Source organism: Staurois parvus, unplaced genomic scaffold (genome assembly GCF_062004578.1).
Source record: "Staurois parvus isolate SC_StPar_1 unplaced genomic scaffold, SC_StPar_1.0 ptg001146l, whole genome shotgun sequence".
Taxonomy (NCBI): domain Eukaryota; kingdom Metazoa; phylum Chordata; class Amphibia; order Anura; family Ranidae; genus Staurois; species Staurois parvus.
The window spans coordinates 2584745-2610974 of record NW_028318942.1 but is presented as its reverse complement, the minus strand read 5'-3'; the positions used below and the strand labels follow the sequence as shown (position 1 = coordinate 2610974).

The window sequence follows — 26230 nt, the reverse complement described above, 5'->3', positions numbered from 1 at the left end:
CCTTCAGGCGCACCCTGAAAACCCTCCTCTTCAGGGAAGCCTACCCCAACTTCACCTAACACCCGACCTCAACTAACAACTAACCTCCTCCACTTCTCCCACCACTCCATCCCCCACAGCCATCTCCTCCTGTACCACCTTCCCCTCCCTCCTAGATTGTGAGCTCGAAAGAGCAGGGCCCTCAAACCCCTCGTGTATTGTATTGTTATTGTCTTGTCTCATGTTCTGTCCCCCTTGCTACTGTACAGCGCTGAGCATGCCCTTTGGCGCTATATAAATACTGTATAACAATAATAATATATATATATATATACACATACACACACACACACACACACATATATATATATATATATATATATATATACTGCATGTTGAAATGCGTTTTTTTATATTACAAAATATATGAAATATATTTTTTTAAATATATTTTTTTCAAATATATTCTTCAGATTTTTTTTAAACATATAAAAAAGTAATTTTAACATATATTTTTATATATAATTGTAAATGCATTCCAAAAATTCAGATTAAATGTAGTTTTACAAAAATGTTTATTATATTTTTTAATAAAAACACTTGTCAACATACAGTATATATATATATATATATATATATATATATATATACATATATTTATTGAAATATATTTTGAAATATATTGAATACAGCCAAAATTGTAGTATTTTTTCAAATATATTTCAAATATATTTTTCTTCCATGTGGGTGTCAGTGGTACTGGCTGCAATCAGGCATTGGTACTGGCTTACACTGGTACTGGCTGTTAGCAAGCATTGGTGCTGGCTGGCCCTGAACGTGGCTGTAATTAGTCACTAGCACTGGTTGTAATCACTGATACCTGTTGTAATCAGGCACTGTGGCCTCAGTATGCATATATATGTGAGTTAGGGACCTTAAATTGTAAGTTCCTTCAGGGCTTGGATTGATATGAATATATAGTATGTAAACCACTGCCTAAACTGAAGGTGTCAGGGATTCCAGGGCTCGCCACGGCGCACGGGTCTGCGCATGCGCAGATTGCCTAGGCGCACCAATGTGCAGGCACTAGGACCAGGGCGTCTGCGGCGGCAATTGCGGCAGGACATGCGCACTCGCGCACGCGGGTGCGCGCCTGGCACCAATGACAGTGCAGGGCGCGCTATTTAAACCAGGCATGCAATGATCAGGTTGCCGTAAGGTCTAGTTCCCTGTGCATCTGTTCCTGAGAGAAGTTACCTTGTTGCCGACCCTGCCTGATCCTGATTCCTGTTGACCATCTCCTGCTCCGACTCCCGGCTCGTCCTTGACTATTCTTCTGCCTACTCCTATGCTGTTTGACCTCCTGTTGCTGAACCTTGGCTCGTGACCCGTTTACTGTTTGCCTGCTGCTCTGTACCGATCTGCCTCCACCGTTACCGACCCGGCTTGTCTGACTACGCAATACTCCATACTGTCATCCATCCTGCACGGATCCAGTCACTACTGCCTGGACCTGCCAGCCCCTTCACATCAAGCTCTCCCCCGGTACTTACCCTCGGCGGACCCTCTACCATAGTTGGGTGCACTCAGGGGCCGCGACCTGGTCTCAGTCCTGCGCCAAGTCCATCCCCACCATCAGGGGCTCTGGTGAAAAGGCAGACTGGGGCTTAGACTCCGTGCCCTGGGGAATCCCGTTCTGTGGGTCACTAGAGGTCCCGCCGGGCGGTGTCTGACAGTAGGTGCATTATACCTGTAATAAATTATAAGTAAACATTCAGCCGTAGCCTGTGAAAGCACTGGTCCACCAGGAGCTTTGGTGAAGACCAGGTTTACCCAATGTAAGCTATAAGATTTGAGTTTAATAGGATTAAATTTCTGATTAACAAATGGATTAAATCTGGTTACCGGGTTAAGCATTTTGCAAAACATCATTGTTCATTGCACTGTAGTGTTGAATTATTTTTGTAGAACGGGTATAACCATGATCCTAAAAATACATTGCTGGTCCCAATTCATGTACATTTAAGCCGAAAAAAACAGGTGATAATGATATCATTCACATATACACTTTTCTATGTCAAAATAGACAATTATCAGGAGACCATGACAATCAATTGCAAGCGGGACATCAAGATAATAATAAGATAATGATAACCATAGTGTCATAAACAAAATAATTTTAAATTTCTAATTCCCATACGTGTCCACTGAGGTCATACTTGAAATTTGTTTTCCTGTCCCATGATTGGTCAGATCTTCTCTGCTACCTGTATAAAAGGTGATCCAGAAGATGACCGGCACACCAAGCTTCAGAGAGAGAAGATATTTCATATTACAGGGAAGGAGAATTTTGAACAAGATGAATGTAAAGGTCTTCCTCCTGCTTCTGGGCTGTGTTACGGGGCTGGTGACCAGTCTACCTCTATCGGCACCAATACAGGTGAGATGATGATCTGGCATGAACTGTACAGGGGACAGGGGAAAACTAGATTTAGGAAAAAATAACATCCTATCAGTTACTGACAATATTAGCTAGTAGTGAAGTATAACCCTAACCAAAATTGTTCCCCCTTTAGTTTTGCATAAAATGGAGAGGGTTCAGGAATCCTGGCAGATTTAAAACAGTCAATTTCTTATTACTTTTTGGGTCCCCTGTAGGGAGATTAGATCATTGTCCTGGCCATTGCCACAAGGACAGAAAGTGAAGAGAATCCAAAATGTTATAGTTGTGAACAGTATAGAGACTATGGTAAAATCATCCAATGTTGACCATTTTGATGACAGCTGTCTAAGAAAAAAATTTTCATCACTATTGAGAAACTTCCATTTATTTTTGTGGTATCCCTAGTACGGGAATTCAGGGGAATCTTTAAAATAAGATAAAGACAGCAAGAAAAATTTTAGCCCATCAATTTATGTTAGAAATTACTGTAAAGGGTTACCACAGAGTTTAAATAAAACTTTTGAAAAACATAGAAAAATCACGACCAGCTATTATGTATTATACATGGAGATCATATCCCCCCTTATGTATTATACATGGAGATCATATCCCCCCTTATGTATTGTACATAGAGATCATATCCCCCCCTATGTATTATACATGGTGATCATATCCCCCCTTATGTATTATACATGGAGATCATATCCCCCCTTATGTATTATACATGGAGATCATATCCCCCTTATGTATTATACATGGAGATCATATCCCCCCTTATGTATTATACATGGAGATCATATCCCCCCTTATGTATTATACATGGTGATCATATCCCCCCTCATGTATTATACATGGAGATCATATCCCCCTTATGTATTATACATGGAGATCATATCCCCCCTTATGTATTATACATGGAGATCATATCCCCCTTATGTATTATACATGGAGATCATATCCCCCCTTATGTATTATACATGGAGATCATATCCCCCCTTATGTATTATACATGGAGATCATATCCCCCCTTATGTATTATACATGGAGATCATATCCCCCCTTATGTATTATACATGGAGATCATATCCCCCCTTATGTATTATACATGGTGATCATATCCCCCCTTATGTATTATACATGGAGATCATATCCCCCCTTATGTATTATACATGGAGATCATATCCCCCCTTATGTATTATACATGGAGATCATATCCCCCCTTATGTATTATACATGGAGATCATATCCCCCCTTATGTATTATACATGGAGATCATATCCCCCTTTATGTATTATACATGGTGATCATATCCCCCCTTATGTATTATACATGGAGATCATATCCCCCCTTATGTATTATACATGGAGATCATATCCCCCCTTATGTATTATACATGGAGATCATATCCCCCCTTATGTATTATACATGGAGATCATATCGCCCCTTATGTATTATACATGGAGATCATATCCCCCTTATGTATTATACATGGAGATCATATCCCCCCTTATGTATTATACATGGAGATCATATCCCCCCTTATGTATTATACATGGAGATCATATCCCCCCTTATGTATAATACATGGAGATCATATCCCCCCTTATGTATTATACATGGTGATCATATCCCCCCTTATGTATTATACATGGAGATCATATCCCCCTTTATGTATTATACATGGAGATTATATCCCCCCTATGTATTATACATGGTGATCATATCCCCCTTATGTATTATACATGTTGATCATATCCCCCCTTATGTATTATACATGGAGATCATATCCCCCCTTATGTATAATACATGTTGATCATATCCCCCTTTATCTCCTCTTCTCAAGAGAGAATAAAATCAGTTCCTCTAATCTTTCCTCATAGCTGAGCTCCTCCATACCTCTTATTAGTTTTGCTGCCCTTCTCTGTACTTTCTCCAGTTCCCCAATGTTCTTTTTGTGAATTGGTGCTCAAAACTGAACTGCATATTCCAGATGAGGTCTTACTAATGATTTGTACCGGGGTAATATGATATCTCTCTCTCTGGAGTCTATACTTCTATTAATACAAGAGAGGATTTTGCTTGCTTTAGAACTTGCAGCTTGGCAGTGCATGCCATTGTTAAGCTTGTGATCTACCAGAACTCCCAGATCCTTCTCCATGTGTACTATAAAGAATATATTCAAACAGAGCAAGTGGATTTATCGTGTAACCAGTGCAATCTCACCAATAGGACCAAAGATCTACATCCCTTGAGGGGGGCTGAGGAGGACTCTGATAGACAGGGATGGGTTGGGGCCAACACTTGTTGTCTACTAATATTTAATGTATTTTAAATTTAAATTTGACATTTTAATTTAAAGATATTGATACAAAGTATTTAATTTTCAGTACCATCTACCCAAAGTGAACAATGCTGGTAAGCTTTTTATAGTTCTTATTTAAAGAATAATTTTTGCTTTCCTTCCTTCTCTATCAGCTGTTATTTTCATTTTGTTTTTTTTTTTCAAGTTAATTAGTCTTTTTAATTATTTTCTAAATTAATAATTGTAATAATAAACTGCTCCATTGACCCTAATTAGCCTGATTAAAGAATCTATAGATTTTTTTGTGCTTATTTAAACAGTTAAAAATATTACATCTTTAATCAATATATTGTTTATCCACAAAAAAATCTGTATCCTCATACCCCAAACTCATAGTTGATCAAGAGTAAGGGAGACAAAGGAGCACTGGGAGCGAAGAAAGCCGGCCGGCGTGCTGAGAAGAGAGGAAGGCGGCTTTCTGCTCCCGGCTTTCTGCTCCCTAGTCTGCTCCCTGGCTGGCAGTGTATAGTGGTAAGGACGAGGACACTGGCTTTTTTTTTTGAAAGACCCCTATGGAAGCAGAAGAAGTAGCCCTGTGGAGTCCCCCCAGGGAAAGAACTGTACAGAGGAGCTGGACACCTGAAGCCCCCACCTGCCTTGCAGCTAGGGACGAGAGACGTGGGTGAGTGAGACTGACTGGAACTTTTACACCCTAAATGTCCCAATGTGCTGTTAAGGAGAGCAGGGGGTGAGGGGGAGAGGAGGGGGAGTCCTAGGGGCTTTGAAATAGAAGAAGAGGTGGAAAAGGAAGAGAAGAAGATTAAGCAACTTAAAAGAGGAATAAAATTGGTCACTATTTGGGCTAAACTGGGACTGTTATATTTGTGTGAATCATCTGTCTCTACAAGAGAGCATAGAGGAGAATAAGGCCCATAGAAGCAATGGAGAACAAAAGTAGTAAAGGAAGTGGGCCTAAAGGGTCCCAAACGGGAACGATTAAACAATATACATCCCAGGGAAAAGTTACTCCAGAAAGATCCCAAGGCATAAACGGAAGGGGTGAAGGGTATATCAGTCTGGAAAGCAGCCCTAGACTATCCTTGGGTCTAAATGTTAGTAGTCAACAAACAATAGGAACCATGAAGATGAGAGAGAGAGAAAGTGAACTACAAGTACAGAATAAAAAAGAAATGGCAGAGATGTTTAAAGAACTAGAGAAGACAATAAAGAAAGAAATTGCAACTATCCGAAATGATTTGGGGCAGGTGTTGGTGAGAATGGAAGAAACGGAGGAGAAAGTTAAAAATCAGGCCCCAAGCATTTCGGAATTAGAAAAGAAAATAAAGAATATGGGGAAAATTCAGAAACAATTGATATACAAGATAGAGATACAAGAAAATTGGGACAGGAGGAGTAACCTTAGGATAAGAGGAGTCCCAGAGAATGCTAAAGGGGAAACACTGCAAGAATTAGTAGGAAAAATCTTAAACTCCACAATGGACAGACCTGCCCTAGAGTTGATCGATCTGGAAAAAATTGTGAGAATAGGAAAGAGTCAACAAGGCATAGGGAAGGAAAAACCAGGGGACATAATTGTTAAATTTAACAAACATGGGGATAAAGAAGCTATTTGGAGGAAGATAAAAGGAAAAGCATCAATTAGATATGGAGAAATTGATATTCAGATATTTGCAGATCTTACACCGGAGACTTTGTGGAGAAGGAAATCCCTGAAACCCCTTTTAGAGCAGATGAGGAAAAAGAACGTGTTTTATAGATGGGGGACCCCAGCGTGCCTAATTGGATGGAAAGATGGAGTTACAGCTGATTTGAGATTTCCGGAGGACTTGAGAGATTCCTGAGTTGCAAAGAATGGAGATTGCTGGACGGGAGGAAGAGGAGAGAGAAATAGGAGTGATAAGACAAGAGGACTGGCAGTCTGTTAGAGGGAGAAAATAGGGTGGGGGGGGGGGAGAGAGGGGAGAGGGTGTGTGTTTTTTTTTCTCTCTCCTTCCTCCTTCCTTTCTCTCTCTCTTCTTTGCCCATTTTCCTTCCTTATAGTATGTTATGTAGAGTTCTGTTTCAAGGGGCATGTGAAATTTTAAAGAGTTAATTAAAAGTTAGAGGGTACTAGGGAGGTGGGAGGGAGGAGGAGCTGTCCATGGGCAGAGTTTGACCCCAAGTATTAAATCAAAGGTGGGGATCTTGGCCCACAAATGATTAATAGGTTTATTAGTAGCCTAAAAATGGGAAGGGGGAGGGGTAATAGGGTTAACATTCTGCAGGATTGAGGGAGGTACAAAAGCAAGGGAAAAGAGGAGGAAGGATGGAGGGGAAGTGGAGTGATATAAGAAGGATGGAAGAACTACAAGTTATCACTTATAATGTAAAGGGGTTGAATTGTCCTGGGAAGAGATTTAGGTTATTTAAAGAACTTCACCATAGAGCATCTTCAGTGGTTTTTTTGCAAGAGACACATTTTGAGATAGAATCTAAGGTTAAGTTAAAATCTAGATATCATCCAACATGGTATTATGCAGATTCCCCGATTAGGAGAGCAAAAGGGGTGGCAATAAGATTTGCAAAAAATATAAGGTTTCAGTTGGAGGATAGAAAAGTGGACCCAGAGGGGAGATATTTGTTTTTGAAGGGTAAACTGCAGGAGGTGGAGTGTACAGTAGCTAATATATATTGTCCAAACAAGAAGCCGGAGATATATTTGAAAGGTGTGCTAAAAAACTGATGGACTTTAAAAAGGGCTGTTTGATATTGGTGGGGGATTTTAATTTATGCATGGACCCACAAAAAGATGCAACCTCTTCTGTGCAGCGAGATGGGAGTAGGTCTCTGAGAATACTAAAGATGGAGATCCATGAGTTCCAATTGGTGGACACATGGAGAATTATGCATATGAAGGATAGAGACTATACATTCTTTTCAAATGCACATGAGATGTATTCGAGGTTGGACTACATATTGATAGAACATTGTTTTATTGAGTCAATGGTTGAAGTAGAAATAGGAGCAATGACTATTTTGGATCATGCCCTTGTTGTATTGAAGATGGGATGGGGAAGGGATAAAACAGGTGGTGTAGGATGGAGGTTGAATGAGGCACTTCTCCTGGATAAGGATACTGCCCAGAAGATTGGGAAAGAAATTGAGAGATTTTTTTAGAGAGAATGAGACAGAGGATGTGTTGATAACTACAGTGTGGGAGTCTCATAAGGCATATATAAGAGGTATCCTGATTGCGATTGGGGCAAAAAAGAAAAGAGAAAGGAGAGAGAAAATTAGTGGGCTCTTAGAGGATATATTTGACCTGGAACAGATACATAAAAATAGTATAACAAAAGAAATCAAGCAGAAGATAATAAAAAAGAAAGAAGAGCTAGAGACTTTAATGGAGGAGGAGAGAAGGAGAGTCTATAATAAAGTGCTAAGTGAAAGTTATAGATGGGGAGATAGGCCAGGAAAATATCTAATGAGAGCCTTAAGGAAAAAGAAAAATAGGAATTATATCGAAAAAATAAAAATCCCCAAGGGAGAACTGGTTCACTCAAATAAGGAGATTGCAAAGGTGTTTATGGACTATTATAGAAAGTTGTATAACATCAATCCCTATGACTCAGTAAACAATACGGAAAATGAAAACAGGGGGAAAAAAAAGGATGTATTTAAAAAATGCAGGTTTACCGAAATTAAAAGAAGCACAATTAAATAAAAGTAGCGTTAAAAAGCACAGAGATGGGGAAAAGTCCAGGACCAGATGGCTACACTGTGAGGTATTATAAAAAATGTAGCGAATTACTAATTCCCAAGCTGGAGAAATATATGAATGCTCTGGGAGGAGAGATGGACATGAGGAGAGAATCTCTACAGGCTCATGTGGTGTTGTTACATAAGGAAGGAAAAGATGCTTCACAGTGTTCTAGCTAAAGGCCAATATCATTATTGAACTCAGACACCAAGCTATATGCAAAGGTCCTAGCATACAGATTGAAAGAGCTTATGCCCGAATGCATACATGGGGACCAGGTGGGTTTTGTCCCAGGGAGGGAGGGCAGGGACTATGGGTTGAGATCCCTGATGCTTATTCAGAAAAGTAGAAAAGAGGAGGTACCGGCGGTGGTTCTTTCGATCAATGCTGAAAAGGCCTTTGATAGAGTAGACTGGGGCTTCATGATGGACACCTTAGAAGCCCTGGGAATTGGTGTTAGAATGAGGGAATGGATTTAAAAGTTGTATAGAGAGCCCTCCGCAGTTATTGTAGTAAATGGGGAAAGAACAGAGCCTATTGGGATGTCAAATGGAACAAGACAGGGCTGCCCACTGTCCCCTTTGTTGTATGTTATGTCATTGGAGCCCATGTTGTCCACAATAAGGAAGAATAGAGATATAAAGGGAATTCAGATAGAAGCTATAGAGCACAAAGTGGTGGCCTTTGCAGATGATTTGTTATTTTATGTGGGGAACCCCAGGATAACACTCCCAAACCTAATGAAGGCACTGAAGAAATATGGGGAATTATCAAATTTAACAATTAATCCAACAAAAACTGAGATCCTAAATATAAATATCCCAAAAAGTGAAAAAGAGAAAATACAAAAGGAATTCCCCTTCATCTGGAAAGAAAGAGATATAAAATATTTAGGAGTAAGAATAACTGCTGCATATAAGTATCTGTATAATCTAAACTATATTTCATTATTAAAAGAAGACAAGGAGGAATTAAAAATGTTAGAAAGAGGAATTCTATCATGGATAGGACGTATAAACCTGGTAAAAATGATAATTGTACCTAAAATCTTATATAGATTTCAAATGATCCCAATTAAACTCCCAGAAGCTTTTTTCAAGGAAATAAAAAGAATGATAGCAAGATTAATTTGGAGGAATAAAAAACCGAGAGTGTCTTATGAAATATTAAGTAGAGACAAAGAGAAGGGTGGTTTGGGAGTTCCAGATATTAAGAGATATTACAAAGCAGTAATATTAGGGAGAATTTGTGACTGGACGTTTAATTTAGAGGGGAAAAGTTGGGTAAAAATTGAAAATGCACTGAGTGGAACTAATTTGAATAGAATCATTTGGTTACCTGCACAATATAGAGAATTAAAAGAGGACTTACGCATATACAGTTGTGTCCAAAATTATTCAACCCCCAATGCTGTAAAGGGGTTTAGGGACTATAGTGTACATTTGGAATTGTATTCAGAATCAAATCCTACAAGGACGTTGTAACTACCCAAATGCAACTAAAATGACATCAATTGTTTATGTAATACAGTAGTAAATGATTCTTATGTGGTTTCTTCATTGCCACAATTATTCAACCCCTTAAAGACTACCACTCTGAAGAACAGAGGTTCATACAGGTGCTTTCCATCAGGTATTGAAAACACCTGTGGATGTCACCGAGCAGCAATCAAGCATAATAAGCACCAATTAGGCAGCTTTAAAATGACTGTGATACTCAGCTCCTTCTAGACATTTACTGGTGTGGTTACAAACATGGTGAAGGCAAGAGAATGGTCCAGGAAGACAAGAGAAGAGGTGATTTCTCTTCACAGGAAGGGCAATGGCTATAAGAAGATTGCAAAGATGTTAAACATACCAAGAGACACCTTAGGAAGCATCATTCGCAAATTCAAGGCAAAGGGCACTGTTGAAACGCTACCTGGTCGTGGCAGAAAGAAGATGCTGACTTCGACTGCTGTGCGCTACCTGAAGCGTAGAGTGGAGAGAAGTCCCCGTGTGACTGCTGAGGAACTGAGAAAAGATTTGTCAGATGTGGGTACAGAAGTTTCAGCCCAGACAATAAGACGCACACTGCGTAATGAAGGCCTCCGTGCCAGAACTCCCAGGCGTACCCCCTTGCTGTCTCCAAAGAATAAGAAGAGTCGACTGCAGTATGCCAAAAGCCATGTGGACAAACCACAAAAGTTGTGGGATAGTGTTCTGTGGACTGATGAAACAAAATTAGAACTGTTTGGGCCCATGGATCAACGCTATGTTTGGAGGAGGAAGAACAAGGCCTATGATGAAAAGAACACCTTGCCTACTGTGAAGCATGGTGGAGGGTCAATCATGCTTTGGGGCTGTTTTGCTTCTGCAGGTACAGGGAAGCTTCAGCGTGTGCAAGGTACCATGAATTCTCTTCAGTACCAGGAGATATTGGATGGAAACGTGATGCAGTCCGTCACACACCTGAGGCTTGGGAGACGTTGGACCTTTCAACAGGACAATGATCCCAAGCATACCTCCAAGTCCACTAGAGCATGGTTGCAGAGGAAAGGCTGGAACATTTTGGAGTGGCCATCGCAGTCACCAGACTTAAATCCGATTGAGAACCTCTGGTGGGACTTAAAGAAAGCAGTTGCAGTGCGCAAGCCTAAGAATGTGACTGAACTGGAGGCCTTTGCCCATGAAGAATGGGCGAAGATACCCGTAGATCGCTGCAAGACACTTGTGTCAAGCTATGCTTCACGTTTAAAAGCTGTTATAACTGTAAAAGGATGCTGTACTAAGTACTAAGATTGAATGTCACTTGGGGGTTGAATAAAACTGATAATGCTGTGAGCACAGAAAAGACATTTGTGGTTATTTCATTATAACTGTTATGTTATATTTGTCTGACCTACAAGTGCCTCTTTAATGTAAATGTAAGCAAGATGACTGAATGATCAAAAGCAATGTCAAACTGGCCAAAACACTCAATTTCAGTGGGGGTTGAATAATTTTGGACACAACTGTACACTTTAAATGTATTAAGGGAATGGGATAAAGTACACAAATATATTATTATTAAACAGTATTTATAAAGCGCCAATAGTTCGCTCAGCGCTGTACATTACAAAGGGGGACAGAACATGTGACAGAACAATACCAATACAATGCAAAACATGAGGGGATCGAGGGCCCTGCTCTTTTGAGCTTACAATCTAGGAGGGAGGGGATGGTGGCACAGGAGGAGATAGCTGTGGGGGATGGAGTGGTAGGAAGAGTGGAGGAGGTCAGCAGGTTAGCAGGGGGTGGGGTAGGCTTCCCTGAAAAGATGGGTTTTCAGGGTGCGCCTAAAGGAGAGGAGAGTAGGTGATAATCTGATGGGTTGGGGCAGGAAGTTCCAGAGGATGTGTGACACCCTGGAGAAGTCCTGGAGGCGGGCATGGGAGGAGGAGACCAGGGAACTAGAGAGAAGGAGGTCTTGTGAGGAGCGGAGTGCGCGTGCTGGGCAGTACTTGGATATTAGGTCAGTGATGTAGTTCGGGGCAGTATGGTGGATGGCTTTGTACGTCCGTGTTAGGATTTTGAATTTGATCTGTTGCACAATCAGAAGCCAGTGGAAGGATTGGCAGAGGGGGGTGGCGGAGATGGAGCGGTTGGAAAGGTGAATGAGTCTGGCAGCTGTATTCAGGATTGACTGAAGCGGGGATAGCCAGCAGCGAGGCAGGCCAGTGAGGAGGGAGTTGCAGTAGTCGAGTCGTGATATGATGAGGGAGTGGATGAGCTGTTTAGTGGTTTCTGGGGTTAGGAACGTGCGTATTTTGGCGATGTTGCGGAGGTGGAGTCTGCACGAGTTTGTTAAAGATTGGACTTGGGGCTGGAAGGATAGGTTGGAGTCCAGAATGACACCAAGTACTCTGGCCTGCGGGGCGGGTTTGATGGTGGCATTGTTGGATGTGACGGAGAAGTCAATGGGGGGTGGTGTCCGGGCTGGGGGGAAGACAAGAAACTCGGTTTTGGAGAGGTTCAGTTTAAGGAAGTGGAGCAACATACAGTCTGATATGTCGCTCAGTAGGTGTGTGATTCGGGCGGAGACCAAGGGGGTGAGGTGGGGGGTTGAGAGATATGGTATGGTAACAACGCTTATGGTAAGTTTTTTGGTAAAGTGAACGATCTGGTGGCAGACAATAATTACAAGATGAAAAGTATACCCAACCAGTAGTTTCACAGATCAAAGATAGCTTTGTAGAGCTACCCTTTTTTATTAATATATAATTATTTTTTTTTAAATGGGCTTGAAATTCACACAAAATTAGATAACTTTAATTATTTGGTTGCAATTATTTGACTAAATGTGCCTAATGGGTATTTTGTATATGCAGCCTCAAAGAGTGAAGGCTCAGAAGTCCATCAAGGGATCTTCAGCAAGATTTTGCACGCTAATAAAGGTAATTATTCTAAATCACAGGATTCTTTACAGCATTATGAGGCGCTAAATCAAGGCAAGGCAAAGGATAATAGATAATTATAATGAATACAGTTATGAAGTTAGGGATCCCTTAAATCATGTACTGATTGACTAGCCAAAAGTGTGAGAGGAGAAATACTGTGCTTTGGTCTTACGCTACAAACTCTTTATCATTGCTGAATGATTCTTTAAAATCAGTATTCCACAAAGACCGATGGTTTATTCCTATTCACTTCTATCATTGCAGTGACACTTGTGAGATAAAATAAGGCGATTGATTAAAGGCAAATACACTGTTCACTTTGCAAAGAAAATTGCACTTTACATGGGAATTTAAAAGTAAATCAGCATCAATATCTCTAGTAAAACTGTATATTCTTTCTTTTGCAATTTTTAGTTCTGAAGCTACAATTAAAGATGAACTCCAGATAAAAAAAAATCATAAATGAATGCAGCTCTGTATTCCTTACTACATCTTAATTGTACTTTGTTAAATGCAATTGATGTAAGTACTTAAATTGGACTTAGAATCAGCTTCTTGCAGTCCCTATACAGTAGAGCCAAGACTAGGTGTGGGCAGTGCCAACTTGCCTGGTGCACATGGAGCCTTTAGCTCTCTTTGCTGTGTTCAGGTGCCTCCTGGTCCCAGGATACAAACAGTACACCTGCTCAGGATGCAACATTTTGAAGGGAAAACCAATGAGCTTGTGTTCCGTTCCACCAGTCCAGCTAGACTCCGCCACTCAACTGCCATGGACAAAGCTGGTCCCATTGGGAATTTGTGCGGACAACATGCATGCGTCTAATTACCTCTCCCATACTATACGACTATGTCCCTAGGGTCTCCATCACGTAGGTCCAGTCCCAGTTGCTGGGGGAGGTAGGCAATGAACCTTTTCCTCGCTATACATGATACCCATCCCACTGCACAAGCTGTTAGCTGTGCTTTAGTGTATGCTTCTTTGTAATAAGAGGAGAGAGAAGAGTGACAGAGAGATGAGCTCATTAGACTCATAAGTGTTACTTAACTGAAGCAGAGCAAAATCGGATCTTCTCACCAGCCAAATAGGGCTGTACTATGTCACGGAACTGAGAAAAGCTGTTCTTGTGATAAAGGTCTAATCAATTCCAGCAGATGGACAAATCTCTCTCTATGCCTATTATATTCTGTTGCATACCCCAACATTGTATTGCACTGCATCTGATTGGGCGCAGCTGTTGTTGGTTCTAAACTTTTCTGTCTGGATACTTCGATTTTTCAATCAAAGGATGTCAGGTGGAAGAAGGCTGACAGAGCCACCCACATAGCAAACGTCAGTCAGTTCACAGTGTATGGAAAGCTTAAATTTAATACATTTTAATGTATTAACTGTAACCATTTTCGGTATTTTCAGATAGTAAAACACCCCTGTATGGAGGTGACATTCTGGTAAAGACTGACCGCAGCGCCATAAACTGTACTTCTTGCCTTTGGCCCAAAAGTAATACTGGCACTGTTCCTGTTCCCTACATCACATCATCCACATTCAGTGAGTTTCCTCCTCATTCTCTTGCTTTGAAACATTCATTGCTATTTGTTATTTGTAGAAACCCAACCTTCTATCTCTGTTTCCAGGTCCCAGTGCCCTGAATAGTATTGCACTCGCCATGACAGAGTTTGAGACATTGACTTGTGTGAGGTTTGTGCCTCATACAACAGAAAACGATTATCTCAACATTTCACCTGAAGTTGGGTAAGCATGTCTTGTCTAACTATTGTCCAATATATTTGTCTACACAAAATAAAACATACGGGATCATTTAATCTTTTACCATCTTAGACTTTAACGCACCTATCTGTGCATGACTGCTCTTATTTCCTCTAAAAACACTATAGAACTCCTCTGTACCTTTGCAAATATATAGGAAAGACATAGGCCAACAAGGTATTCTTGGTGGTCTCCTTTTTCTTTGTTGCAGAAACAGCACAGGGGCATAGGATTTGTATCCCAGCACTGCATACATTGAGTGGTTAATAGAATAATGGTAGTGACTGAGGGGTAGTAGGGCTGAGTGTCAACAGACTCAAAGGGTTCCACTTAAAAAAATCCATATTTACAATCAAAATAAAACCAAATATATCTGTCCAAAAGTGAGCAGTGGATCCAATGCTTGGGACCAGCAAAATGTTACTTATCTCCCAAACACCATACTCCTTACTAGAGCTGGGCTCATGCATAGGGATACACCTTCAGTTATGAATTAGAAAGTTCAAAGGCTTAGTACAAACTGATACTGATTGCTTTCTTTCTGTAGCTCAGATTTAATCATTGTTTCTAACAATCCAATTGTCTTTGGCTCTTAAATGATATTAAAGTGCAACTCTTTTGAACTGTATATTTACTATTTTTAGCTGTTACTCATATATTGGAAGAATTGGTGGCAGGCAGACAGTATCATTGGGTGGTGGCTGCGTCTATATGGGGATTATACAACATGAACTAGAACATGCCCTGGGCTTCTACCATGAGCACACCAGAAGTGATCGTGACAATTATATTGACATCAATTTCCAGTATATCTCTGAAGGTAATGGGGACATTTACACAAAGAGAATTTAGCCATGTTTTCTAAAAAGTGACATTACCACTGCTTCTGTCTTGTTACAGGATACCAGGGTGATTTTGCTAAAGTGGACACTAATAACCTGGGCAGTCCATATGACTACGGTTCAGTGATGCATTATGATGCGTAAGTCATGACTTTTGTGTTAGCTGGCAAATTACCAACAAATGAGAACATATTTTAATGGTAATATGTCGATCTTATCTCCATTCAACATTTTCCAGCTATGCATTTTCTAACACCTCAAACAAACCCACAATTGTCCCCAAGCCTGACCCCAATGTGCCTATTGGGCAGACAATTGGACTGAGCGTCTTGGATGTCCTTAAAATTAACCTACTTTATCAATGCAGTAAGTTACTGTACATTCCAATTTTATGACTTTTAAATATTAGAAAGGATGCTTTTTTACAATTTAATTTTCAGTGAATTTTTACATATTTGAACAAAAGCAAAATGTGCATTTTTTTTTTCTGAGCCCAACTACGGATGCACACAATACAGTTGCAAGAAAAAGTATGTGAACCCCTTGGGATTACGTGAATTTTTACATGAATTGGGCATAAAATGTGCTCTGAACGTCATCTAAGTCACAACAATAGAAGAACACAGTCTGCTGAACATAATACTACACAAACATTAGATGTTGCCATGGTTTAATTGCACATAACATGTAAACATTCACAGTGCAGGGAGGAAAAAGTATGTGAGGCCCTAGCTTAATGACTTCTCCCAGAGCTAATTGGAGCCAGGAGTGAGCCAACCTTGACTCCAATCAGTGTGATGATATTGGATGTGTTGCTGACAGCTGTTCTGCCCTTAAAAAACACACACCTGTTTTGGGTTTACTGATTTCAAGAAGCACTGTCTGATGTGAACCATGCCTCGCAGAAAAGAGCTCTCAGAAGACCTACGATCAAGAATTGTTGACTTGCATGAAGCTGGAAAGGGTTACAAAAGTATCTCCAAAAGCCTTGATGTTCATGTGTCCACGGTAAGACAGTCTACAAATGGAGAAAGTTTAGCACTGTTGCTACTCTCCCTAGGCGTGGTCGTCCTGTAAAAATGACTGCAAGAGCACAGCGCAGAATGCTGCATGAGGTAAAGAAGAATCCCAGAGTGCCAGCTAAAGACCTACAGAAATCTCTGGCACATGCTAACATTTTTGTTGACACATCTACAATAAGGAAAACATTAAACAAGAATGGAGTACATGGGAGGACATCACGGAGGAAGCCATTGCTGTCCAAAAAGAATATTGCAGCACGTTTGAAGTTTGCAAAAGAGCACCTGGATGTTCCACAGCACTACTGGCCAAATATACTGTGGACAGATGAAACCAAGATTGAGTTGTTTGGGAAGAACACACAACACTATGTGTGGAGAAAAAAAGGCACAGCACACTAACATCAAAACCTCATCCCCACTGTAAAACATGGCGGAGGCAGCATCATGGTGTGGGGCTGCTTTGCTGCCTCAGGGCCTGGACGGATTGTTGTCATTGATGGGAAAATGAATTCCAGAGTTTATCAAGACATTTTGCAGGAAAACGTACGACCATCTGTCCTCCAACTGAAGCTCCGCAGAGGATGGGTGATGCAACAGGACAATGACCCAAAGCATACAAGTAATTCAACAAAACAATGGCTGCAACAGCACAGAATACGCCTTCTGGAGTGGCCCAGTCAGAGTCCTGACCTCAACCCGATTGAAATGCGAGAGTGATTCAAACTGGACATCCCAAGAATATTGCTACACTGAAACAGTTTTGTGAAGAGGAGTGGTCCAAAATTACTCCAGATCGTTGTGCAGGTCTGATCTGCAACTACAGGAAACATTTGGTTGAGGTTATTGCTGCCAAAGGAGGGTCAACCAGTTATTAAGTCCAAAGGTTCATATACTTTTTCCTCCCTGCAATGTGAATGTTTACATGTTATGTGCAATTAAACCATGGCAACATCTAATGTTTGTGTAGTATTATGTTCAGCAGACTGCGTTCTTCTATTGTTGTGACTTCAGAGCACATTTTATGCCCAATTCATGCAAAACTCCATGGAATCCCAAGGGGTTCTCATACTTTTTTCTTGCAACTGTAAATAATGTATACATATGTGGTATCCCAATGCATTTCAAATTCATTTTGGATTATGTATTGGTGGTGGGTCATGGTAGTGACAAGAAAGATACAGCTAAATTTTTAAAATAATTATGGCTTACAATGTGGCCAGTTTTTTTGAAAAACAGGTTCCCACTAAGGTTTACCACCAAATGAAGACTCAATTTGGCCTGAACAAAAAAAAGGTATAATTCACTTGGATACACAAAGTAGTTGCAAAAATAGTTTTACTAACACATGCTAAAATTGCAAAACTGTATTTGGGCATTAAGGATTGCTTTTATCTTCACCATAAAGGGGTTAAGCTCAAGGTTCATTTGATTATAAATTCAATATTCCAAACGTTTTAATCTAATAGAAGGTAAATACCCCTCCCCCATTTCCCACAAATCCCTTATTAATATGATTATTAGTCTATTCCTCCAGTAACTAAATACAATGTATATGCCTATTTCTTATTTCTCAGGTGTCTGCGCTACTTTGCTTAATAATAACACAGGAATTTTCACATCTGCCAACTATCCCCTTGCTTATCCTGATAATGTTAACTGCGTTTGGTTGATCAGGGCCACATCAGGGCAGGTAAGGAAACAGGAATGAAGACATGCAAAATGTTGACCTTAAATGTCTAGCAACCTAGCTGTGAAAATTAACTGCCATCTGAAGATTGTTTTGTAGACAACCAGATTTTTACATTTATAAAAACAAATGAAACTTGACTACTGTAGAGCCAAGGATTCGGTCCAAATACTCCCCACCTTGCTATTACTCTTTTTACATTGAAATATATATCAGACCACAGCACTTTGTTTTGTCATATTTTTCCACGGTGAAAGACTTTTAGAGATGGATTGAAAAAGAGGAGCCATAGTGGTGGTTTGACGTTATGGCTGAGACAAAGGTATGGTGTAGGCCCTGTAAGATGTAAATGCCTCTGATCTCATACTCTGCTTCATCCACCATCTTCTCCATATGTTGGAATAATACTTCCCTTCATTATTGCCCACTTTATAGTCTTCAGACTATCATGACCACTTCATGGCTGGGAGCCTATGCTGGCAACTCTGATGTGCTAAATTTCTTTTACCCCATACATGGTAGTGAGGAGATTGTTTGAATGGGGGTTTTACCAGGAACAAATTGGGTCTTGGATTAATTTGATTTTACAAGTATGTTACCAATAGTAATGGTATTGCAATATCCAAAGATACAGTGTTAAATCAAAGGTTTCTTTGACTTTGTTCAATATAGCAATAAACTAAAGACTTCTGTTAAAAGTTTAATAAAGTTTTTTTAAGATTATTTGTCTCATTGAAGAAACTACAAGTAATGAATCAATTGGAAGCAGAAGAGTTCTGTGACCTGGAAAATCAATGGAAAATATTCACGTTTCAAGAGACATCTTAGTTAGAAATATCTATAGCCTGTGAGATTGTTTAACAGAAATTAGAATCCTACATATTCTTATGTTTTGTTTTGTTTTGTTTTGTTTTTCTGAAGGACTGTTCAAGCATTTCCACGATTACATTATATTGCAACTACATAATAACCCAGTTTGTATTGACAAATATGTGAAGCCTATGGTTTACTGTAGATAATACATTTTCTTTGTGTCACTTTTTAGGCTTCACTAAATTTCAGTAGCTTTAATATCCAGTCCACTCCTAACTGCGAATCTGACTACATGAGGATCTATGATGGTCCCTCTAAGTACTCCCCTGTGTTGCTGGATAAAATGTGCGGCAGTAAAACCGTCCCTCGACTCATCGCGTCCACAAGCCATATGCTGGTTGAGTTTGTCAGTGACGGGGCTGTTGGCGGGGTCGGCTTCCAAGCTACATATAGCTCAGGTATGCTGATTTATTTTAATGGTAAAGAAAGTGTTCAGATAAAAATATTGAAGAATCATAGATGCAGAGCCGAGGAGGGACTATTGACACAACAGTCTGATGTCCTCTCACTTCTGTTTGCAACCATTGTGATTGAAGCAAAAGGTGGTTCTACAAAGTATTCAGCCTCCGGGGGGCTGAATACAAATGCACACCACACTTTTAAGACATTTATTTGTAAAACATTTTTTAAACCATTTATCATTTTCCTTCCACTTCACAAGTATGTGCCACTTTGTGTTGGTCTATCACATAAAATCCCAATAAAATACATTTATGTTTTTGGTTGTAACATGACAAAATGTGGAAACTTTCAAGGGGTATGAATACTTTTTCAAGGCACTGTACATAAACATAAAATGAGGCCATATACAGTACTATTATAGATCTCCTTACTGTATTTACTATATCTATTTTCTCACAGTTCAGTGTGGAGGAACCTTCTTTAACTCTCAAGGCAGCTTTACATCTCCAGGTTACCCAGGGAACTACAGTCCATACATGAACTGTAACTACACCATCACAGCTCCTGTTGGATATAAGGTAAAACAAGATAACTTAATAATTCTCCCTAATTACTGGGCATCATCATTTTCTAAAAGTGTCACACAAACAAAACTTTAATGTTGGACAGACACATCACAGTCTGAATGTACAAACCCATTTAAATTCACCAGCATTCACCAGGGCCTACCTGAATGAATGCAAACAGAATGTGTTGTTTACAGCAGGATTTCTCAATCATTTCAACACAGAGAAACCCTTGAAATAACTTTCCAGTCTCAGGGAACCCCTACTAAAAATGACTATATCTACAACTCATAACGTATTAGTTTGATGGTCAATGGGAAGAATGCTCCTCACACTTGTGGTCATTGGAAAGAGTTACCCCCTTACAGGTAGATAAAAAGATCAGTGGTGTCAGAAGGAACTTATCTGCTCATTGCTCAAGGAACCCCTAGCAACCTCTGGAGGAACCCTGGTTGAGAAACCCTTGTTTAGAGCATTACACTACATGGCTGTTGGCAAATCTAAAGTAGATTGCTCTTAGACTATTTACAATCAAGACTTTTTGGATCGTTTCCCAGTGATGGTAGGAAGTGTTGGTGGTAATTTGTGAAAGTGGCTGACAACTGGTGGGGTGATGTTTGTAAGATGTTTATCAGGCTTTACATGACTTTGCAGCCCTGGGCTAATTCCTGCCATCCTGATTGAGAGTAACAGGACCACATGGGATAGGAAGGGAGGGTGCTGATCAGTTTCTTGAGTATTGTAGACAGTTGAATGATATAGAAAGTAGTTTGACAGATGCAGATTGATGACCACTACACTGTGGAGTATAAAAAGAACTTCCGTTTTCCAACAAGATTCCTTAATTCCAAATTATATTTACAGTATCATCCTTAATGTCAAATAATATGTTAAGTAAACTTTAATATCAAGGAATTGTAAGCAACAATAAACTCACTTTAATGCAAAAACAAATGATGTGCTTGTTTATTGCATGAACACATCACTTTCATATTAGTCATAATTTCATTTCTTTTTCAGATTGCTCTGACCATCAGTGATTTCCATCTAGAGTATGTCATATCCTGTACATATGACTATCTAAAAGTCTTCATGGATGGTCGACAAAAGGGTCCATATTGTGGTGATATCAGCGTCCCTGTGTTGTACTCCAAAGGCAATTCTATGGTTCTCGTATTCCACAGTGACGAATCTGTCCAGGCGAAGGGCTTCCAGGCCTCTTACACCTTCTGTGAGTAGCTCCCTTCTATCTGCTTATTTCTAATATCAACAATGGAAGTTACAGGAAAATAGAAGTCTCATTTGGTTAGAAAGTACATTTATCTTGAATTATATTGCCTTCAGGGTTTTACACACATATACCTACATATGAAAGGAAGGCTTACTGCCAATAATTACATTAGTATGTGCTGCAATTTCAGAAATCTTGTATGTTTTAATAGTTTCATGTTATGTGTACATAAGGGGCAGCCATGTTTTTTCATCACAAATATAGGTTGTATTTCCAGCTTTCTTATGCTACACAGTCATTGTGCTTCACTGCTCCTCTCTGACGCTGCAGGTCTATGGTCAGACCTGACTACATGAACACAACTGACTGTTTATAAGGTTACCTGTACTTATTTATTACAGGTACTTATACAGAACTGTAAATTTACATAGCACTTTACACATATATTGTACAATCACATCAGTCCCTAACCCCCAAGTAGCTTAGAATCCAAGATCCCTAACTTACATTCATGGACTTGGGCCAATTAATCTACCAGCGTGTCTTTGGAATGTGGGAGGAAACCAGACAAAATTCACACAGGCACAGGGAGAACATGCAAACTCCATGCAGGTAGTGTCATGGTTGGGATTCAAACCAACAACCCTAGTGATGCTAGGTGGAAGTGCTAACCACTTAGCCACCATGATGCCCAATCTAATAGTTATTAACTACCTGCCGACCGCAGATAGCCGAATGATGGCTGCACTGCGGCCGGCCAGTTCTGAGTGGACGTCATATGACGTCCTCCCAGAACGCGCTCTCCTGCGCGCCCCAGGGGGCGCGCCCCCGGCGATCTCCGTGATCGCTGTGTCCTACGGACACAGCTGATCACGTGATGTGGTAAAAGGCCAATCACAGCGGCCTTTTACCACGTGATCAGCGGTGTCCAATGACACGCTGATCACAGGGAAATGCAAGTGCCGGTTCTCGGCTGCACTTTCCTCACGCTGTCAGATCGTGAGGAAAGTACTGCCGAGAACCGGCAGTTGTCACAGGGGGGATCAGCACCGATCATCAGGGCACTGATGATCAGTGCCCTGATGATCGGTGCCCAGCAGTGACACCCGCAAGTTCCGCCCAGCAGTGTGCCCACTAGCTCCGCCCACCCGTGCCCAGCAGTGCACCCAGCAGTGCCCCCACCTGTGCCCAGCAGTGCACCCACCTGTGCCACTCTGCAGTGCCACCTACCTGTGCCCAGAAGTGCCACCTACATGTGCCCAACAGTGCCACCCACCTGTGCCCACCCACCTGTGCCCACCAGTGCCACCCACCTGTGCCCACCAGTGCCACCCACCAGTGCTGCCCACCAGTGCCACCCACCAGTGCAGCCCAGCAGTGCTGCCAGTCAGTGCCAGCAGTCAGTGCCCAGGGGTTGTGCCAGTCAGTGCCCAGCAGTGATGCCAGTCAGTGCCGTCTATCAGTACCCATCATCAGTGTCACCTATCAGTGCCGCCTATCAGTGCTGCATATCAGTGCCGCCTATCCGTGACCCCTAATTAGTGCTGTCTATCAGTGCCGCCTATCCGTGCCACCTCATTAGTACTGCCTATCAGTGCCCTTTAGTGCTGCCTATCAGTGCCCATCAGTGCCGCCTATCAGTGCCCATCAGTGCTGCCTCATCAACGCACATCAGTGAAGGAGAAAAAATACCTGTTTGAAAAATTTTATAAAAGAAACAAATAAACTTTTTTTTTTTTTCAAATTTTTTGCACTTTTTTTATTTATAGTGCAAAAAGTAAAGCGCCCAGTGGTGGTTAAATACCACCAAAAGAAAGCTCTATTTGTGAGAAAAAAAATGATTAAAATTTCATATGGGTACAATGTTGCATGACCGCGCAATTGTCAATCAAAGTGCGGCAGCGCTGAAAGCTGAAAATTGGCCTGGTAAGGAAGGGGGTATAAGTGCCTGGTAGGCAAGTGGTTAATTAAGCTCAGGAGCAAACAATAATTTAAAAAAAAACACTTTTTTATTTCTTTCAGCCAGATTAATGAAAAAAACATATTGCATAAAAAATGAAAAACTGCCAGGGTATAAATAGATTTTAATAGCAATATCTCAGGTTACACACACAGCTGAATGATCTTCAGTTTCAATAAACAAGTGCAGAACTGGTGCTAGGCTTTTCTATTAGATGACCCAGCAAACACTGCACACACTGAAAATAAGAAAAAGCACACAGTATATTAAATATTTAATTGTAAAATAAACTTTTTAATATATTAACAACAACAACTAACAACATAAAATAACTGACATACAATTGACCAAAACCCGCTCTAGTCGACCTTTAACCTCCCTGGCGGTATTCCCGAGTGTAGCTCTGGGTAAAGTTTCAGTACCACAAGTAGTAACCCCGAGCTACACTCGGGCTTACCATGCGGTGCTGCTCTGCGATCCCTCGGTCACTTACCTTGTCCTGCGCTCCCGCGATGTCCCTCCTGCAGTGTACCCTGTAATGTCCTCCGGCCGATGCTGGCATCTGTCATCTGGGTTCCGTCCCCTGCGAGTGTCGGGACGTACGGGGACGGAACGGCGGAAAATTTGAAAATGACAAAAAGTGACATTCACTAAATACACTAAAATCACATAGTAAAACATTCCTGTATCAAACCATTTCACATACATTTTGTCCCGAGTGCTTTGTCCTGTGCCCTGCCTGCATTTTTACTGTTCTTATTACCTGGAAACTGAGAAACGTCCATGGCGTCCAAAAAGCGTCCCTTTAGGTCAAAAGCGGTTTTAGACCGGCTAGAGAACAGCGATAGTAAATCAGAACCACTTGCAGAATTGAGTGATAATGATTCGTGGGGAAATTCGTCATCAGACACTGAAAACGATTTTGCAACTTTGCTCAGTGATGTGTGAACTTGGCGCTATATTTGAAACTTCAGTGTTTTTAGTTTGATTATATTATTGAATTAAATGTATTATTATTATTATTTTTTATGATTATTTAATAAATTATAATTTATGATTTCGTGTTTCAAATTTTAACATACCCGGGATGTTTACTAGACTCTTGTTCGGACAGATTTCAGTGAGTTATTCCTAAATATTACAGGGCTACAGTAAAAAAAATACATATTTCCATGCAAAAAAATGTACCGCTTTGAGCACAGAAATATGGACATAATCAGACCGCTAGGGAGGTTAAGCAGAGATGATTTTTACATTACAATTCTTTAGTGAAATTGAAATCTGTTAATGTAATACATATCAAAATAAAGACCAAAAAGCAAGATAATAATCATACTTATACCGTTTACTATTCTTAGCGAATAAATATAACAGAGAATGTATGGACAGATACTTGTTGCGTATGCACCAGGGGCGGACTGACCATTTGGAAACTCGGGCACTGCCCGAGGACCCGGGTCAGCAGGGGGCCCTATGAGATGCCCCTGGTACCTTTTTCATAGGCTTTTTTGAGTTTGGGCAAGGACACAGGGGCCCCATGATCCCCTATTGCCCAGGGGCCCCATGAGTTGTCAGTCCACCCCTGGTATGCACCATTACTACTGGATATAGAAATCCATGTGAATGTATTTCTGTTTTTTTCTTTTTAAATAATACATTTTTATTGAGAATTGGCGCTATATCAACATCCATTACCAAATTTACATGATATCCACTAGGCATTAGAAGCCAAATAATAAATATACCTGTCCTACAACTCCTAGTAGGCACATATTTATAGAACTGTGCGATGACGGGATGTTAGCAAACAGGTTCTCAAAAATTAACATAATCAACAAAGAAAAAAAACAAGCAAACAAAAAAATAAAAGGTGTCCAAGAAGTGATGTCAACCCACCATCACCTCTATGGTGACATGGCTATTGTCTACTGTATCTTTAATTCCGACAGACTAGGTTAGCTAAGCATGACTTCAAATATGAAAATACCAGACCTTATTATCTCATGAAAAGCAGTAGTCTTGGAGATATGGAAAATTTGACCCAGGAGGACCATATTTCCCTAAACTTGGCATATTTGTCATTTGTTATAGCTATTAACTGTGCCATACGCATAATGTGGTTTACTTCCTCCACCCATTCCCTTATTGTAGGTATTTTCGAGGATTTCCAATGCCTGGGGATTTGTTTTTTTTAATAGATCAATGAGAAAGCATATAACAAAAAGTCCTAGGTATTATTTAAATATGGATTTAATATTTGCTGACATTGACCTTTCTTTGATTACAGTTGTATAGAAGAGCAACAGATGACACAAAGAGAAAATCTACCGGTTCTGGAAGTAAGCTGACGTCACTACAGGATGGCACACATTCACACATGTGTACATACAGTACATAACGACTAAATCTACATCGGATCATGTTAGTGTTTGCAATCACTTTTAAAAATACAAAATAGCAAGTTGTAATTTTTTTTCCAATTGATATCTACCGTTTGGTATTTTGATTGGTCAAGAATATGGGAGCTAATTTTGGCATCTTATGGTTTCAGTCTGATTTACATTCATCCTATAGTGATAACTCTTATAACTATCTCTTTATGTTTCCCTTTCGCATTTATTATTTTGAGGGAGTAGTTGGCCATTTCTTTTGTGCTTTATATGACAGTCCTATCTGAATTTTCCTTGTTAGAAATAAAATATATTAAAGCATTAATCCATCTGTGTTATTATTTATGATTTATATAGTCCCTGTTTCCTCGAGATGCATCGTCACTTAAAGTGGACATTGCAGTAAATTGCAAAGTCCATTTAGTATATTAGTTTGCACCCTTTCCTTTGTGAAATGCACTTCCTGCTAGTAGTTCAAACATGGACCTGTAGAAAAATAAGGTAGATTATTACTTATTTTACCTAGGGGAGGGTGACATCACATTCCTTCTAGCAAGATCCTGGAGAATGCAAAGCAGACAAAATCTTGCA

The 26230-nt window shown here is 40.3% G+C and overlaps 1 protein-coding gene across 2 annotated transcripts; it reads left to right on the top strand.

Annotated features, from left to right (window-relative positions):
- The first annotated feature begins 2293 nt into the window (after positions 1-2293).
- Positions 2294-25964, top strand: LOC149439240 (embryonic protein UVS.2-like). Of its 2 annotated transcripts, XM_089659303.1 has the most exons (13): positions 2294-2419; positions 4810-4837; positions 12833-12898; positions 14313-14447; positions 14534-14651; positions 15311-15486; positions 15567-15648; positions 15747-15874; positions 18105-18220; positions 19263-19488; positions 19952-20070; positions 21079-21289; positions 25537-25964. In XM_089659303.1, the coding sequence occupies exons 1-13, from the start codon at positions 2339-2341 to the stop codon at positions 25542-25544; spliced, it is 1494 nt and encodes a 497-aa protein (XP_089515429.1). In that variant the 5' UTR covers positions 2294-2338; the 3' UTR covers positions 25545-25964. The 2 variants fall into 2 exon arrangements, with proteins under 2 accessions (XP_089515429.1, XP_089515430.1); XM_089659304.1 differs by lacking the exon at positions 25537-25964 and having other exon boundaries at positions 21079-21297.
- Positions 25965-26230: the final 266 nt, after the last annotated feature.

What these genes read in the sequence shown, in the direction of transcription:
- LOC149439240 (XM_089659303.1), top strand. Translation starts at nt 2,339, where the DNA reads ATGAATGTAAAGGTCTTCCTCCTGCTTCTGGGCTGTGTTACGGGGCTG. An exon ending in TAACCTACTTTATCAATGCA is followed by an intron (nt 15,875 to 18,104) that starts GTAAGTTACTGT and finishes CTTATTTCTCAG; the next exon opens with GTGTCTGCGCTACTTTGCTT. An exon ending in CCAAGCTACATATAGCTCAG is followed by an intron (nt 19,489 to 19,951) that starts GTATGCTGATTT and finishes ATTTTCTCACAG; the next exon opens with TTCAGTGTGGAGGAACCTTC.